We start from the raw sequence: 13,145 nt of genomic DNA on the forward strand, positions 1-13,145 counted from the left end.
CTGCGGTTCTTTAGGTTTTTTATTTATGCATCAGAAAATATAGCCTTGAATATCTGGCATTATCTTCTGACTACCTATACGATAGCTAAGTAACGAGATAAGAGTTTCAGTCATTAAGTATTGGATGTTCCTCAAAAAAATTGAGTTTTGGTTCAGGCACGTTCCTTTCAGGAGGAACCAACAGCTATCCATTCTGGGAAAGCATCCTGCTGACGTCACAGGGGAAAGAGAGCATGGTTTGATTGGTCAGGTGCTGGTTTGTATTAACCGGTTCATTCCCTTGGTGCTACAGGTGAAGGAATCTCACTGCATTACAGGGTAAGTGTACCTCAGTCTAAAGGGTTAGTACAGTTAGCTCATCTTCTGGTTAGTACAGGGAGTTCAGATAGTGAGTTGGTGGGGCTTTTAGAAAGCAATAACTGTAATTTTCAGGTGGCTAATTAAAACATAACTCAAACTAACAGCCAACAGAGGATTAGTCAGTCATTCAGTTGGTGGGTTTTGTGTTCTGCCTGTGAGATGTGGTCAATCATGGATGTTGACAGCATCCCTAATAATTGCATCGGCAGGAAGCATACCCAGCTTCAGATGCTCACTTAATGAACAGATCAGCTTGAGCAGTAGTTGGAGACACTAAGAAACACACAAATGGTGGATAGCATCATAGGTAGAAGTTATAGAAACGTGGTCACAACCAAGATACAGTAAGGTAGATGGGTGACCGCTAAACGGGACAGGCAGCAGCTATCCCCCAAGTATTCCATTTTGGATACTGATGAGGGGGCTGGCCCATTAGGCGATAGCATCAGCCAGAATAATGGCACCATGGCTGGCCCTGAATAGTAGAGCAATTGTAATTGGAGATTCAATTCTCAGGGTCATAGATAGGCACTTCTGTGGCTGTGGGAGAAACTCTAGGACGATACGATTTCTCCCTGGTGCCAGAGTCATGGATGTCTCTGAACAGATACAGTGCTTCCTGAAACAGGAAGGTAAACAGAATTCATTGTCCACAATGGCACAAATAGCAAGACTGGCGAGGTCCTGCAACGACAATTGAGTTAGATAGTTAACTAAAAAGCAGGATCTCGAGAATAGTAATCTCAGGATTACTCCCATGCCACATGCTACTGAGGCTAGGAACACAGACAGAGTACAACTGAACATGTGGCTGAAGAGATGGTGTAGGGAGGAGGGCTTCAAAGATGTGGATCATTGGGATGTCTTCCAGGGACCTGTACAAGAAGGATGGGTTGCACCTAAATTGGAAGGCCACCAATATCCTGTTGATAGTGCCACTTGGGAAGGTTTAAAATAGTGTGACGGGGGTGGGGTTAGAAACCGCAGCAGCAGGTCAGTAAGTTGCAAGACTGGGGAAGACCTTGGATCTAAGGAAAATATAGCTAAGAGGAAGAGCAGTCAGAGAGAGGTTGCTGAGCTCAACGGAACTGGAGGCTTGGACTGCATTTGCTTCAAAGAAAAAAATATAACAGGTAAGATGGATGAACTTAGAGCCTGTATTAATGCACGCAATTATGACGTTCTTGCTATCTCAGAGACATGGTTGAAAGAAGGCAGGATTGGCAGCTTAACGTTCCGGGATAGCAATGTTTTAGCCGAGACAGAAAAGGAAGCAAAAGTAGTGCTGGAGTTGCATTACTGGTTAGGGAGCATATCACAATTGTGCTGAGGGAGGACACCCTGGATGGATCTTGCAGTGAGACATTATGGGCAGTACTCAGGAATAGGAAGGGGGCAATCACAACACTGGGATTGTACTACAGACCTCCTAGCTGCCAGCAGGAGATAGAGGAAGAGATACGGAGTTAGCCTCAGGAAAGATGTATAAATAACAGGGTTGTTGTGGTGGGTGATTTAACTTCCCACTTATTGACTGGGACTCCCTTAGTACTGGGGGTTTGGATGGGGAGCAATTTGTGTCCAAGAGGGTTTTTTGAAACAGTGGATAGTCCAACAAGGGAGGGGGTTATACTGGGCCTGATATTGGGAAATGAGTCTGACCAGGTGAACAAAATTTAAATGGGGAGCATTTTGGGAACAGTGACCATAATTCCTAAATTATTCAGATGTTTATGGATAAGGACAAGATTAGACCTCAAATGTAGGTGTTAAATTGAGGAAGGCCAACTATATCCGAATTAGACAAGAATTGGAGAATGTGAATTAAGAGGAGCTTTTGAGGGTATATCCATACCTGATGTGTGGGACAAAAACAGAAGTTGCTGGAAAAGCTCAGCAGGTCTGTGAAGAAAGAATCAGAGTTAACGTTTCAGGTCCGGTGACCCTTCCTCAGAACCCTGACATGTGGGAGTTTTTAAGGACCAGTTGATGAGAGTGCAGGACACTGTGAAAGGACATGTTCCTGTGAAAGTGAAGGACAGGAATGGCAGGATTTCAGAACCTTGGATGGTGGAACAATTATCAGCTTAGTCAAAAAAAAAATCAAGCATACCTAAGGTCTAGGCAACTAAAAAGAGGCAAAGTCCTTGAAGAATATAGAGAAAGTGGAAAAGGAGCTCAAACGATGAATTAGGAGGGCTAAAAGGGGCTATGAAATGTCCTTGGCTGGCAGGGTTAAGGAGAATCCCAGGGCATTTTCTGCATATATTAAGAGCAAGAAGGTAGCTAGGGAAAGAATAGGCACACTCAAAGATAAAGGAGGGAGGTAGCCAGAGGAAATGGGTGAAATCCTTAATGAGCTCTTTGCATCAGTATTCATTGAAGAGAGGGACATAAGGGATATTGATGGTGGGGAAAGGTCAACCTAATGAAGGAGGAAGTGTTGCGTCTCTTGAAACACATTAACATAGACAAATCCCTAAGGCCAGATGGGATCTATCCCACAATACTGTGGGAAACAAGGGAGGATTATGATTTTTGATTTGATTTGTCATATGTACCTAGGCACAGTGAAAAGTTTTGTTTTGCATGTAGTACAGGCAGATCATACCATACAAAGATTATACGGTGATAGAACACAGTAAGGAATACCACATTACGGCTACAAAGAAGGTGCACAAAAAACAAGATCAACTTTAGATTTGAAATTTGAGAGGTCCATTCAGAATCTAATAACAGGGGGCAAGAAGCTGTTCTTGAACCTGTTGGTACATATTTAAGCTTTTGTATCTTCTGCCTGACGGAGGAGGTTGGAAGAGATTATAACCAGGGTGGGAGGGATCTTTGATGTTGGCTGCCTTTCCAAGAGTCAATGGATCGAAGGTTGGCTTGCGTGATGTACTGGGCTGTGTTCACAGCTCTGTAGTTTCTTGTGGTGCTAGGGAGAGCAATTGGCGTACCAAGCCAATGATGCATCCAGATAGAATGCTTTCTATGGTGCATCTACACAAGTTGGTGACATTCCAAATGTCTTTAGCCTCCTGAGGAAGAAAAGGTGTTGTTATACCTTCTTGACTGGCATATCAACATGGGTGGTCCAGGACAAATTGTTGGTAATCGTCACTCCTAAGAACTTGACGCTATTGACCATCTCCACTTCAACTTCACTGATGCAGATAGGGTGTGCCATCCTCCTCACTTCCTGAAGTCAATGATCAGTTCTTTAGTTTTGCAGGCATTGAGGGAAAGATTATCATCTTTACACCATGTCTCCAAGAACTCTCTTTCCTGTATTCTCTTTCATCATAGTTTGATATCTGGCCTACAATGGTGGTGTCGTCAGCAAGTGGATGGAATCCAGATGAATTTTGGCCACACAGGTGCTGTTACCTATCCTCACTGATTGCAGTCACTGGATCAAGAAGTTGAGGATCCAGTTGCAGAAAGCAGAGCAGAGACTTAGGTCTCAAAGTTTTAAGATTAGGTCGGTTGGGATTATAGTGTTGTAGTCAATAAGTAGATGCCTAATGTAGGTATGCTTACTATCCAGATGTTCCAGGGATGAGTGTAGGGCTAGGAAGATGGCGTCTGTCATGGACCTGTTGCACCAGTAGACAAATAGCCCATAGGGAGAAAATATCAGGGGCCTTAATATATATCTTTGCATCCCCTTTGGCCTCAGGCAACATTCCAGACAACTGAAGAATGGTCAATTTTGTTCCTTTTTTTCCCTTCTTAAACAGAGATAATTCCGGTAATTACAGGCTGGTGAGCCTTACGTCAGTGGTGGGGAAACCGCTGGAGAACATACTGAAGGGCAAGATTTATCCATATTTGTAAGTGAATGGATAGGCAGCATGGATTTGTGCAGGGAAGGTCATTGTAATTTCTCACCAACTTGATTGAGTTTTCTGATGAGGGAAGGGCAGTGGATGTTATCTACATGGACTTTAATAAGGAATTTGATAAGGTACCTCATGGCAGGCTAGTATAGAAGGTAGAGTTTCATAGGATCCAGGGTGAGCTGGCTAGATGGATATAAAATTGGCTTGGTCATAGCAGACAAAGAGTAGCGGTGGAAGGGCGCTTTTCAGAATGATCAATAACTAGTGGTGTTCCACAGGGATCACTGCTGGGACCTTTGTTGTTTGTAATGTTTATAAATAATCTGGAGAAAAATGTAGGTTGTCTGATTAGTGCGTCGATGACACCAAAATTGGCAGAGTTGAAGGTAGTGAGGAGGATTGTCAAAGGATACCGTGGGATATAGGTAGATTGCAGAATTGGACAGAGAAATAGCAGATGGAGCGTAATCTGGAAAAACGCGAGGTGACGCATTTTGGAAGATCAAATTCAGGTGCAAATTATACAATAAATGACAGAACCTTTCAGAGCACTGATGTCGAGAAGGTCAGGTTCACAGATCCCTCAAAGTAGCAATACAAGTGAATAAGGTGGTCCAGAAGGCATACGGCACGCTTGCCTTCATTGGCTGGGGCATCGGACATAAAAGTTGACAACTTATGTTACAGCTGTATAAAACTTTAGTTAGGTTACATTTGGAATATTGTGTGCAGTTCTGGTCACCACACTACCAGAAGTATGTGGATGCTTTGGAAAGAATGCAGAGAAGGTTTACCAGGATAGTCTGGAAGGTTTTAATTATGAGGACAGGTTGAATAAATTCAGATTGTTTTCCCTGGAAAGACGGAGGCTGATGGGCGACCTGATAGAGGTTTACAAAATTATAGAGAGGCTAGATAGAGTGTTAGTCAGAGGCTTTTTGCCAAAGTAGAAAAGTCAACTTCAAGAGGGCACAGGTTCAAAGTGGAGGAGAAAAGTTTAGGGGAGAAATATGGTGAAAATTTTTCACATAAAGGATCGTGAGTGACTAAAATACATTGCCAGTGGAGGTGGTGGAAGCAGGCACGTTAGCAATGTTTAAGGCATATCTTGATAGACACATGAACATGAGGCAAATAGAGGGATAGATACCACTCATGGGCAATAAGTAGGGGTCGAAATACAGATTAGGAATCAGCCCAGGCTTGGTGGGCTAAATGGCCTGTTCCTGTGCTGTATTGTATAAAATAAACTCATGATGACTTAAAAATCACCCAACACAAGTTTTTCACAACTTTTCTCCAACATTTTTTTTTAACATGTGTGCAATGTAAATTGTATATTACAGAATCACAGAATCCTTATCACACAGGAGACCATTTAGCCCATTGCGCTAAACTGGTTCTCTTACCTAGTGTCAATCTTCTGCCTTTTCCTCATAGGCCTGTGCACTATTTCTCTCCAAATAATAATCCAATGCCCTCTCGGATATTTCAATTGAACAAGGTAACTATTCATTACAAAACGTTTGCTTCATTTGTATGTCACTGTAAACTCTTGTTTTTTCTCTCTCTCTGTTATGAGCAAGAACAACTTCTCCCCATCTGTTTGTCCAGCTTGCTCATGATTTTGAAAACCTCAATTAAATCTCCTTTCAGCCTTCTTTTCTCCAAGGAGAACAGCCCTAGCTTACTGAATCTATCCTCATAACTGAAGTTTATTATTCCTGAAACCATTCTTGTAAATTGTTTCTGCAAACTCTCCACTGTACTCACATCTTTCCTGTAATGTGGCATTCACAACTATACATAATGCTCAACTGAGGTCTAACAAATAATCTCTACAAGTTCACCATCTTGTATTCTAAGCCCCTATTACTAGCAGAGCAGTTGGCTTCATTAACTGCTCACTCCATCTATCCTGCCACCTTTAACTATCTGTACACATATACACCTAGGTCTCTCTGCTCCTGTGCCACCTTTAGAATTGTACACCCTATGTTATATTGTCTTTCAATGTTCTTCCAACCAAAGTGCATCACCTCCCACTTCTCTGCATTGAACCTTATTTGCCACCTGTCCATCAATTCCACCAATGTATTTTCAGTTCTAAACTGTCCTTCTCACAGCTTACAATTCTCCCAAATTTACTGTAATCTGCAAACTTTGAAATTGTCCTTTAGAAAAGGAAATTGCCATCTTTTCCTGGTCTAGCCTACATGTGACTCCAGACCCACAATGTGATTGACTCTTAAATGCCTTCTTGGCAGTTGGGAAGGGCAATAAATGCTGATGTAGCCAGTGATGCCCATATCTCAACAATGAATAAAAAAACACTACAATGGTCTCTCCTGTGTCTGCAATACATACCTGTCGTCATTCATCACTCATTACCTAATTCTATCAGCTGTATAAATATTAAAGTATAGCCATTTTCACGGTATCTTACTAATTGTGTTTATGGACTAGAAACACTTCATTATACCATTTCATGCAATCAAAAAATGTTCTAAATAAACCATTATGGCACAAAAATCGCTGAATTTTACATTTCACAGCATTGTGATTTGTTTTACTTCATCCCTCAGATCATTTTGATTTTGCACCACAGATTGTTGTAAGCTTGAACTGCAAATAATACAACGTCACCAATGTAGATAGGGCCTTCTACTTAATAACAAGATCTGAAAGCCATGTTTGAAAAATAAAAGTTATAGGATAAGCTATTGAGTTTTGATGTTGCGTCTGTATAGTCCAGTAGAAAAGAAACGTGTTCATGTCGTAACCGCAATATTGAAAATTGGGAAGTTTCCATCAGAAATCCCTATTTGTCAACCTTCACGTTCAGTTTTGCAGTAGGTCTCTCAACTGCACGTTATTAGAACATTATAATTTCCACGTTTTGCTCTGTGATATGGAACTCTATCATAGTTAAGATACCTACCAAATCACATTTGTGTTTCAATATATCATCTTGATCAAAAAGAAAAATACAATTCTATACTTTATCAAATGAGAAAACTTAAAGAAAATGAATGTTGAAGTAACAGTACCGTCTGTTTCTTTCAAAAAAAAGTTTGATTCTGTTTGTTGCTCCCGTGTCAAGTTTTCGCACGAGTCTGCTTCAGTCGGTGGCCCGCCTACCACACACATGCACGCAGACTTTAAAGAAATGTTTAAGTACCTCCAGAGGCGCGTTTGTTTTAACCCCCACCAACAACCCCGACACACAGACAGAATAAAGATGGAAGAGTTGGCGGTTGGCTCTCTGCGATCCCAGGTGTCCGGAGCTTCTTCGCCGCGAGCCCAGGTGACTCGGCACCACGCGACAGCAACCGCGCCACGAGCCCAGGTGCCATGCCCTCCGTTGCCTATCAGGGGAGCGAGGCGAAGGCGCGGGAGAAAGCAGCACGTGCAACCACCCTGCCCAGTACACGAGGGTGCTCGGCTTGCAAAGGCACGGCTTTGTGCACCAAAGAGTAGTTGCTAGCCCACCTCTGTCCCCCTGTTCTTAAAAAAAAACACACAAGCGCAGGCAAAGAGCGCTAATTATCAGATGTACAAATAATAGCCCTTAGAAAACTGTAACGCCCCGGTGAGGCAGCAGAAAACATTTGTTCAGCTGTGTGTGGCGCATGCTGTGTCATCTGGAAGTCCTTAAGTGTAAAAATTAACGGCTCCTCGAAATATGCTGAGTGCGTGACTATGCAGGGAATAACGGCATGGGGATGTTTATTTAAAACTATTTCACTGGACGTCTGGATTTCTACCTGATACATTCCGGTCACGTGTGGGCAAAGAGTAACAAAAGAAAGGAAGTTGAAATCTTACACAAACTGTGCTAAGAGGCATTTTAACTAACATTTTAATCGCGAAGCCTTTTCCATGCTTTACTTCACCCTCCTCCCTCCACCCCCACGGTTCGCTTTGCTCACACTTGTATGTGAGATCGGGTATTGGAGTTGTTTGTCTTAACCTAGTAGTAGTACAGCAAAGCATTTTATTCGTCAAAAGAATCCCCCGCTTATTTAAGTAGTGAATAGATGACATCGAAATAAATTAAAGCGCGATTTAGAAATCGGGGAATTAACAGTTTGCTGAACTGAGTTTGAAGGTATCGTCAGGTAACTTTGCCACGAGGATCGTCAGATTATTTACCAAACATCCGATTTGACTACACATTTCTCACAGATTCTGTTCGCTAATAAACTTTCAAAGTAATCACTGGCAACAACGCAACTCGTAAAGGGGATGTATGTTATCCCCAATCCACTGGGACAAAGCCGAGGGCTGTCGATCCGCCCCTTCCTCCTCTGGAGGAACCTTGTCTGCATTTTTCGAAGGGGAAAGGGATACAAGGTCAGGAGACGGATGTACTTCACGGCCAACCGGTCCAAACTGATGTTCTTTATTGTTTCAAGCTAAGTTCAGTGACACTTTGATTTATTCCAGAAGCTCGACTGGACTCGAGCAAAGGCTACTTGAGAACCGCGCACTGTTTTCTACTCAGACGTTAACCACAGTCAAGGCATAAGGTCAGAGCTATTTCTCTCTCCTGGCTTTGCCACTAATCAGTTTCATTCTCTTCCTACAAGTCCCTCCCTCGTCAAGTCACTCTACTGTTCAAACCGGCTTTCAGCTCTTTGCTGCGGAATTGTTCGGCTTTGAACACGGGAAAATATTTCGCAATTGTGATTATACCAATTTATTTTATTTGGTACAGTTTTTGGGGAAACACCGGTTTTATTTCAATCGACATTGACGTTTGCTGTCGCCTCATGAAAGAGTGATAGATATGGAAAAATAAATCTGATCGATTGCAAAACAGCTTCCTGTTAGCGATCATTACTTCTAAAATGCATTCTAAAAGTACCTTTTAAATGAAAGAAAAATCAATTGTACGTGAGGTTTTGCCGCCTCATGGCTGCAAATTCCGACATGCACTCGTAGACATAGATCACTCACTTAGTCTTTTAAGTAATATATCTGTTTAAAAACGTAATACTTCAATGTTTATTTCGGCCAATGGCTACAATATCAAAGAAATGAATGAACTCCGCCCAGAAATTTAAAAATAATTTTAAAACTACTGTAATTGATTTAAAGCAGAGATCTTTTGCATTCACAGACAGGATGTATGCGTAAAAAACGTCTTTCGACCGAGGGATAGTGAAGTTTATTTTCCTTATCTGAAAGCACTCTTACCAGCAACTAAACAGATGGGAAGAAGCAATCTGAAGATCAACCCACACACCACTTCCGATGCCATTGTAAAAAGACGGTTCTTTTCTCAAATCTGCAAAGGGTGTTCAAATTCTTGTTGAACGCAGGGAGCCAGTTATCATTTAAAATGCGCAAAAATCCCAATCAACTGTAGGTCCGGCCTCACCGAAAGCTAAAGCAATCGTGTCATGGTGTCCCCGTGAGTTTATCCTCCAGAAACGGGAAGTGTCAACAGTTTGTTAGCATCGCCGGAATGGCCCATCAAGTACCGGTTTATCTGATGGAGTCAAATTATTTTCATAACGCCTGGGGAGTCCAATAAGCAAATATCGCCCCACCTTCAATGTTGTCCTTTTTTTTAAACGCAGCTTTGTGCAACAACAAAAGAAGGCGACGATGCTACGAACGACTGTAAGAAATGATCCAGAAGCCAATTTGTTTCCTATTTTCTAGCAAGCGGACTTCAAAAACTTCTGCTGTTAAATCCCTTGGCCCCTATGACTCACCGCTGAAGCAGAATCGGAGCCCAACACGTTTCACTGATGTTGCTTCTGTACTAGCATTTTTTTATCCAGTTGTTTTTTTTACACAAGAAGATTCACATCTGCAACGTGAATATGAGGGCACTCCATCGCCGATGGTCAATTTACTCGTTACCTTGTGGCTCCAGTTTTCTTTGCGGTGGGCAGAAACACTCACGGTATTTTTTTTGGAAAACCAGATGCGAGTGGGTGCGTTCTGTGTCACTAAATGTATGGCTTTTAAATCCCGCTGATACTGTCTTGAAATTTCAGCTTCGCCGCAATGCCCCTCTCTGGTTCTGGCTTCCAGCTGCTCCTGCTGTTCTGCTGACATCTGACTCTACTTCCCTCCACCTTCAATGAAACTTTGTCCAAACCAAATCCCACCTCCTCCTTCGTGATTGACGTTGAAATCCAACCATTCACAAACGAGGCGAGGCGTGGGGAGAGGAATATTATCTCTCATATTAGAATGAAAGCCAAATTTACAAATCCAGACCGGGCTTGCGGCATGGGACTTATCCCTTGGAATAGGGTGTGGAAACTCTTCCTTTCTGTGCTCCGAAGTAGGATTCGAGCCGCCTTCGAATTACACGGAGGTTATGAGGATAAGCCGACAATGATCTTTACAATATAAAACAGTCCAGAACATTGGCAGAACGAAAATCTAATTCGCGAAACACTTGCAAATTCGGTGTCAAAACGAGATGAAGACTTTAAAGTTTATCTATGTAAGGAATTAAACATAAACTTATCTTAACAACTGCATATAGTTCGTCTTCAGCGGGTTGGTTTTTAAGATTAAATCGCTACGGCAAAAATTAATTTGGTATGTAACTTGTAAGCTAAAAGCGTAACCGCTAAATAAATAAAGCAATACATTTAATGTTGATTTAAGAACTTGAACTGTCAGGTTTTAAATAGGAAAACAACTTAAAAGAGGCAATAATGTCAAAAGCCTATTTTTAAAAATCCATTCCGAATAAACAGAAAATGCTAAAGAAACTCAGCAGGTCTAGCAGCTGAATTCCACGAGCAATCTGTTTGTTTCAGATTTCCAGCACCCGCAGTACTTTGGACTTTGTATGAAATCAATTGTTACTTGCTTAAAGGGTTGAAGGATGCATGCAATCTTTTTCAAAACAAAACAGAATCGCGAGAGAAACCTGGCGTCCAAAATTAAACAACTATATTTTTTGGACCCACGAGTTCCGCGCTTCAATACTGGGACATTTGGTGAAATGCCAGCCCCCCAGAGACAGAAAGATCCGCTTATATTATTGGGCCCCGTCATTTAATTTCTCTGCTCTGGAAATTTTAAGACTTTGCAATATTGTCCTGGAAATTCAAAGTAATTCTCTAGCACTGTAACCGGAAAGGGATCCACCTGGAATATTCTCAACCCTGAGCATTGTTTTCCGTTAAAAACAATGGCAACTACTCTTTTTTTAAAAAAAAGTACTTGTTGGAAAGAAGCTGGGTTAAAAAAAGTCATCCTTTTTTAAAATGTCAATTTTGACTTTTGTTGAACATATACATTTGAAGCCCAAAGCACCTTTGCATTAGTTTTGCAGATTGCAAATAAACCCACTACTTAGCTGCTTTGATTTTTCTTTATATCAAAAATGACTGATTTTAAGGTCTTCAAATTATTGGAAATTATGAGCAGTAAAAATTTCAGTTACATTAACAAATAAACATTAGAGATAACAGAAATGAGCTGTCAGTGTTACTGTAATAGAGAAGGCTCTGCATTTCCTTTACACACTAAAAAGTTAATAATTTATTACATCTATGTGCAATTGTTAAAGCATATTGAGATTATATAGTTATAGATCTAATAGCCAATTCAGATGTAGGTAAAAGGCAATGCCTAATTTCCTAAACCTTGTCCAGTCATCTAATTTGCCAGCTGCCACCTAATAATTGTAATTATTTGATGTGATGGAAAAGACTGCATTAATAAGTAACCAGGCAATCAGCTCCAGTTATTAGTTGGCAATTGTGGAGCCACTGAAAATTCTAGCCTGCATATTACATGATAGAACAAATAAGTGAAATACAGTCATAACTGCACACAAGAGTCAACTATAAAAGATTTTTAAAAATAAACAAATATTATGTGATTGATTGTCTTTATTTGACTTTATGTAACTACCTCAATAAAATATTCTTTTTGTTTTTTTATTGTCATAGTAAAATACTATGACTAATACTTTAATTGATGTAAAATTAAGCTAGATTAAGACAACACTGGTCAGAACATGGGAAAATAAGTAACAACACATATGAGTGTAATTAGTTAATAAACAAGGAGAGGTGCTGAGAATCTTGAATAAATATTAAGATAAAAAAGCAAAAAATGTGTCCCAGGCAACCAAAATTCTTTCCTTCCTGTAGTCCTAGTATTTCACAACTGTGATATTTAGAAGAAAACTTGTTTTTGTTTAGATAGTTATGTATTTGATTTTAGATAATTATCCATCACATACCAATGCAATGATATTCCTATGTTTTTTTTTATCTTTTATTTAAGATTATAAATTAGAATGTAATGTGGCTCACTTACACTTAATAGAAGCTGCATATATTCAAAAACAGGGATCTGCCCTCTGCAGACAAAAGGGTCATATTCGGGCATTGTATTTTTTTGAATCAAACAAAAGTGGAGGGTCAGTTTTCCTTGGTGCATTCTCCATTACAACACCTTGACTAGAATTCACTGAACCAATCAGCACCCTTTTTCTTATATACTCGCACTGGAGGGGGTGCAGAGGAGATTCACTTGGTTGATTCCAGAGTTGAGAAGGTTGGATTATGAGGACAGACTGAGTTGACTGGGATTATACTCATTGGAATTCAGAAGAATGAGGGGAGATCTTATAGAAACATATAAGATTATGGAGGGAATAGATAAGGTGGAGGCAGGGAGGTTGTTTCCGCTAGCAGGTGAAACTAGGACTAGAGGGCATCACCTCAAAATAAAGAGAAGCAGATGTAGGACTGAGGTCAGGAGGAACTTCTTCACCCAAAGGGTTGTGAATCTGTGGAATTCACTGCCCAGTGAAGTGGTAGATGTTACCTCGCTGAATGATTTAAGGCAAGGCTAGATAAATTTTTGAACAGTAAAGGAATTAAGGGTTATGGTGAGTGGGCAGGTAGGTGGAGCTGAGTCTCAAAGAGATCAGCCATGATCTTA

At 40.9% G+C, this 13,145-nt stretch overlaps 1 protein-coding gene across 1 annotated transcript in view; it reads right to left on the bottom strand.

The window, feature by feature from the left end:
* Positions 1 to 10,267, bottom strand: part of LOC109920528 (piezo-type mechanosensitive ion channel component 2-like) — a 696,943-nt gene extending 686,676 nt beyond the window's left edge. Inside the window, exon 1 of the mRNA XM_048596193.1 lies at positions 9,408 to 10,267. Coding sequence (XP_048452150.1) covers positions 9,408 to 9,471 — 64 coding nt within the window. The 5' untranslated portion in view covers positions 9,472 to 10,267. The remainder of the gene's footprint in view (positions 1 to 9,407) is intronic.
* Between the last annotated feature and the right edge of the window lie 2,878 nt (positions 10,268 to 13,145).

This window comes from Rhincodon typus, chromosome 4 (assembly GCF_021869965.1).
Source record: "Rhincodon typus isolate 14 chromosome 4, sRhiTyp1.1, whole genome shotgun sequence".
NCBI classification, from domain to species: Eukaryota; Metazoa; Chordata; class Chondrichthyes; order Orectolobiformes; family Rhincodontidae; genus Rhincodon; species Rhincodon typus.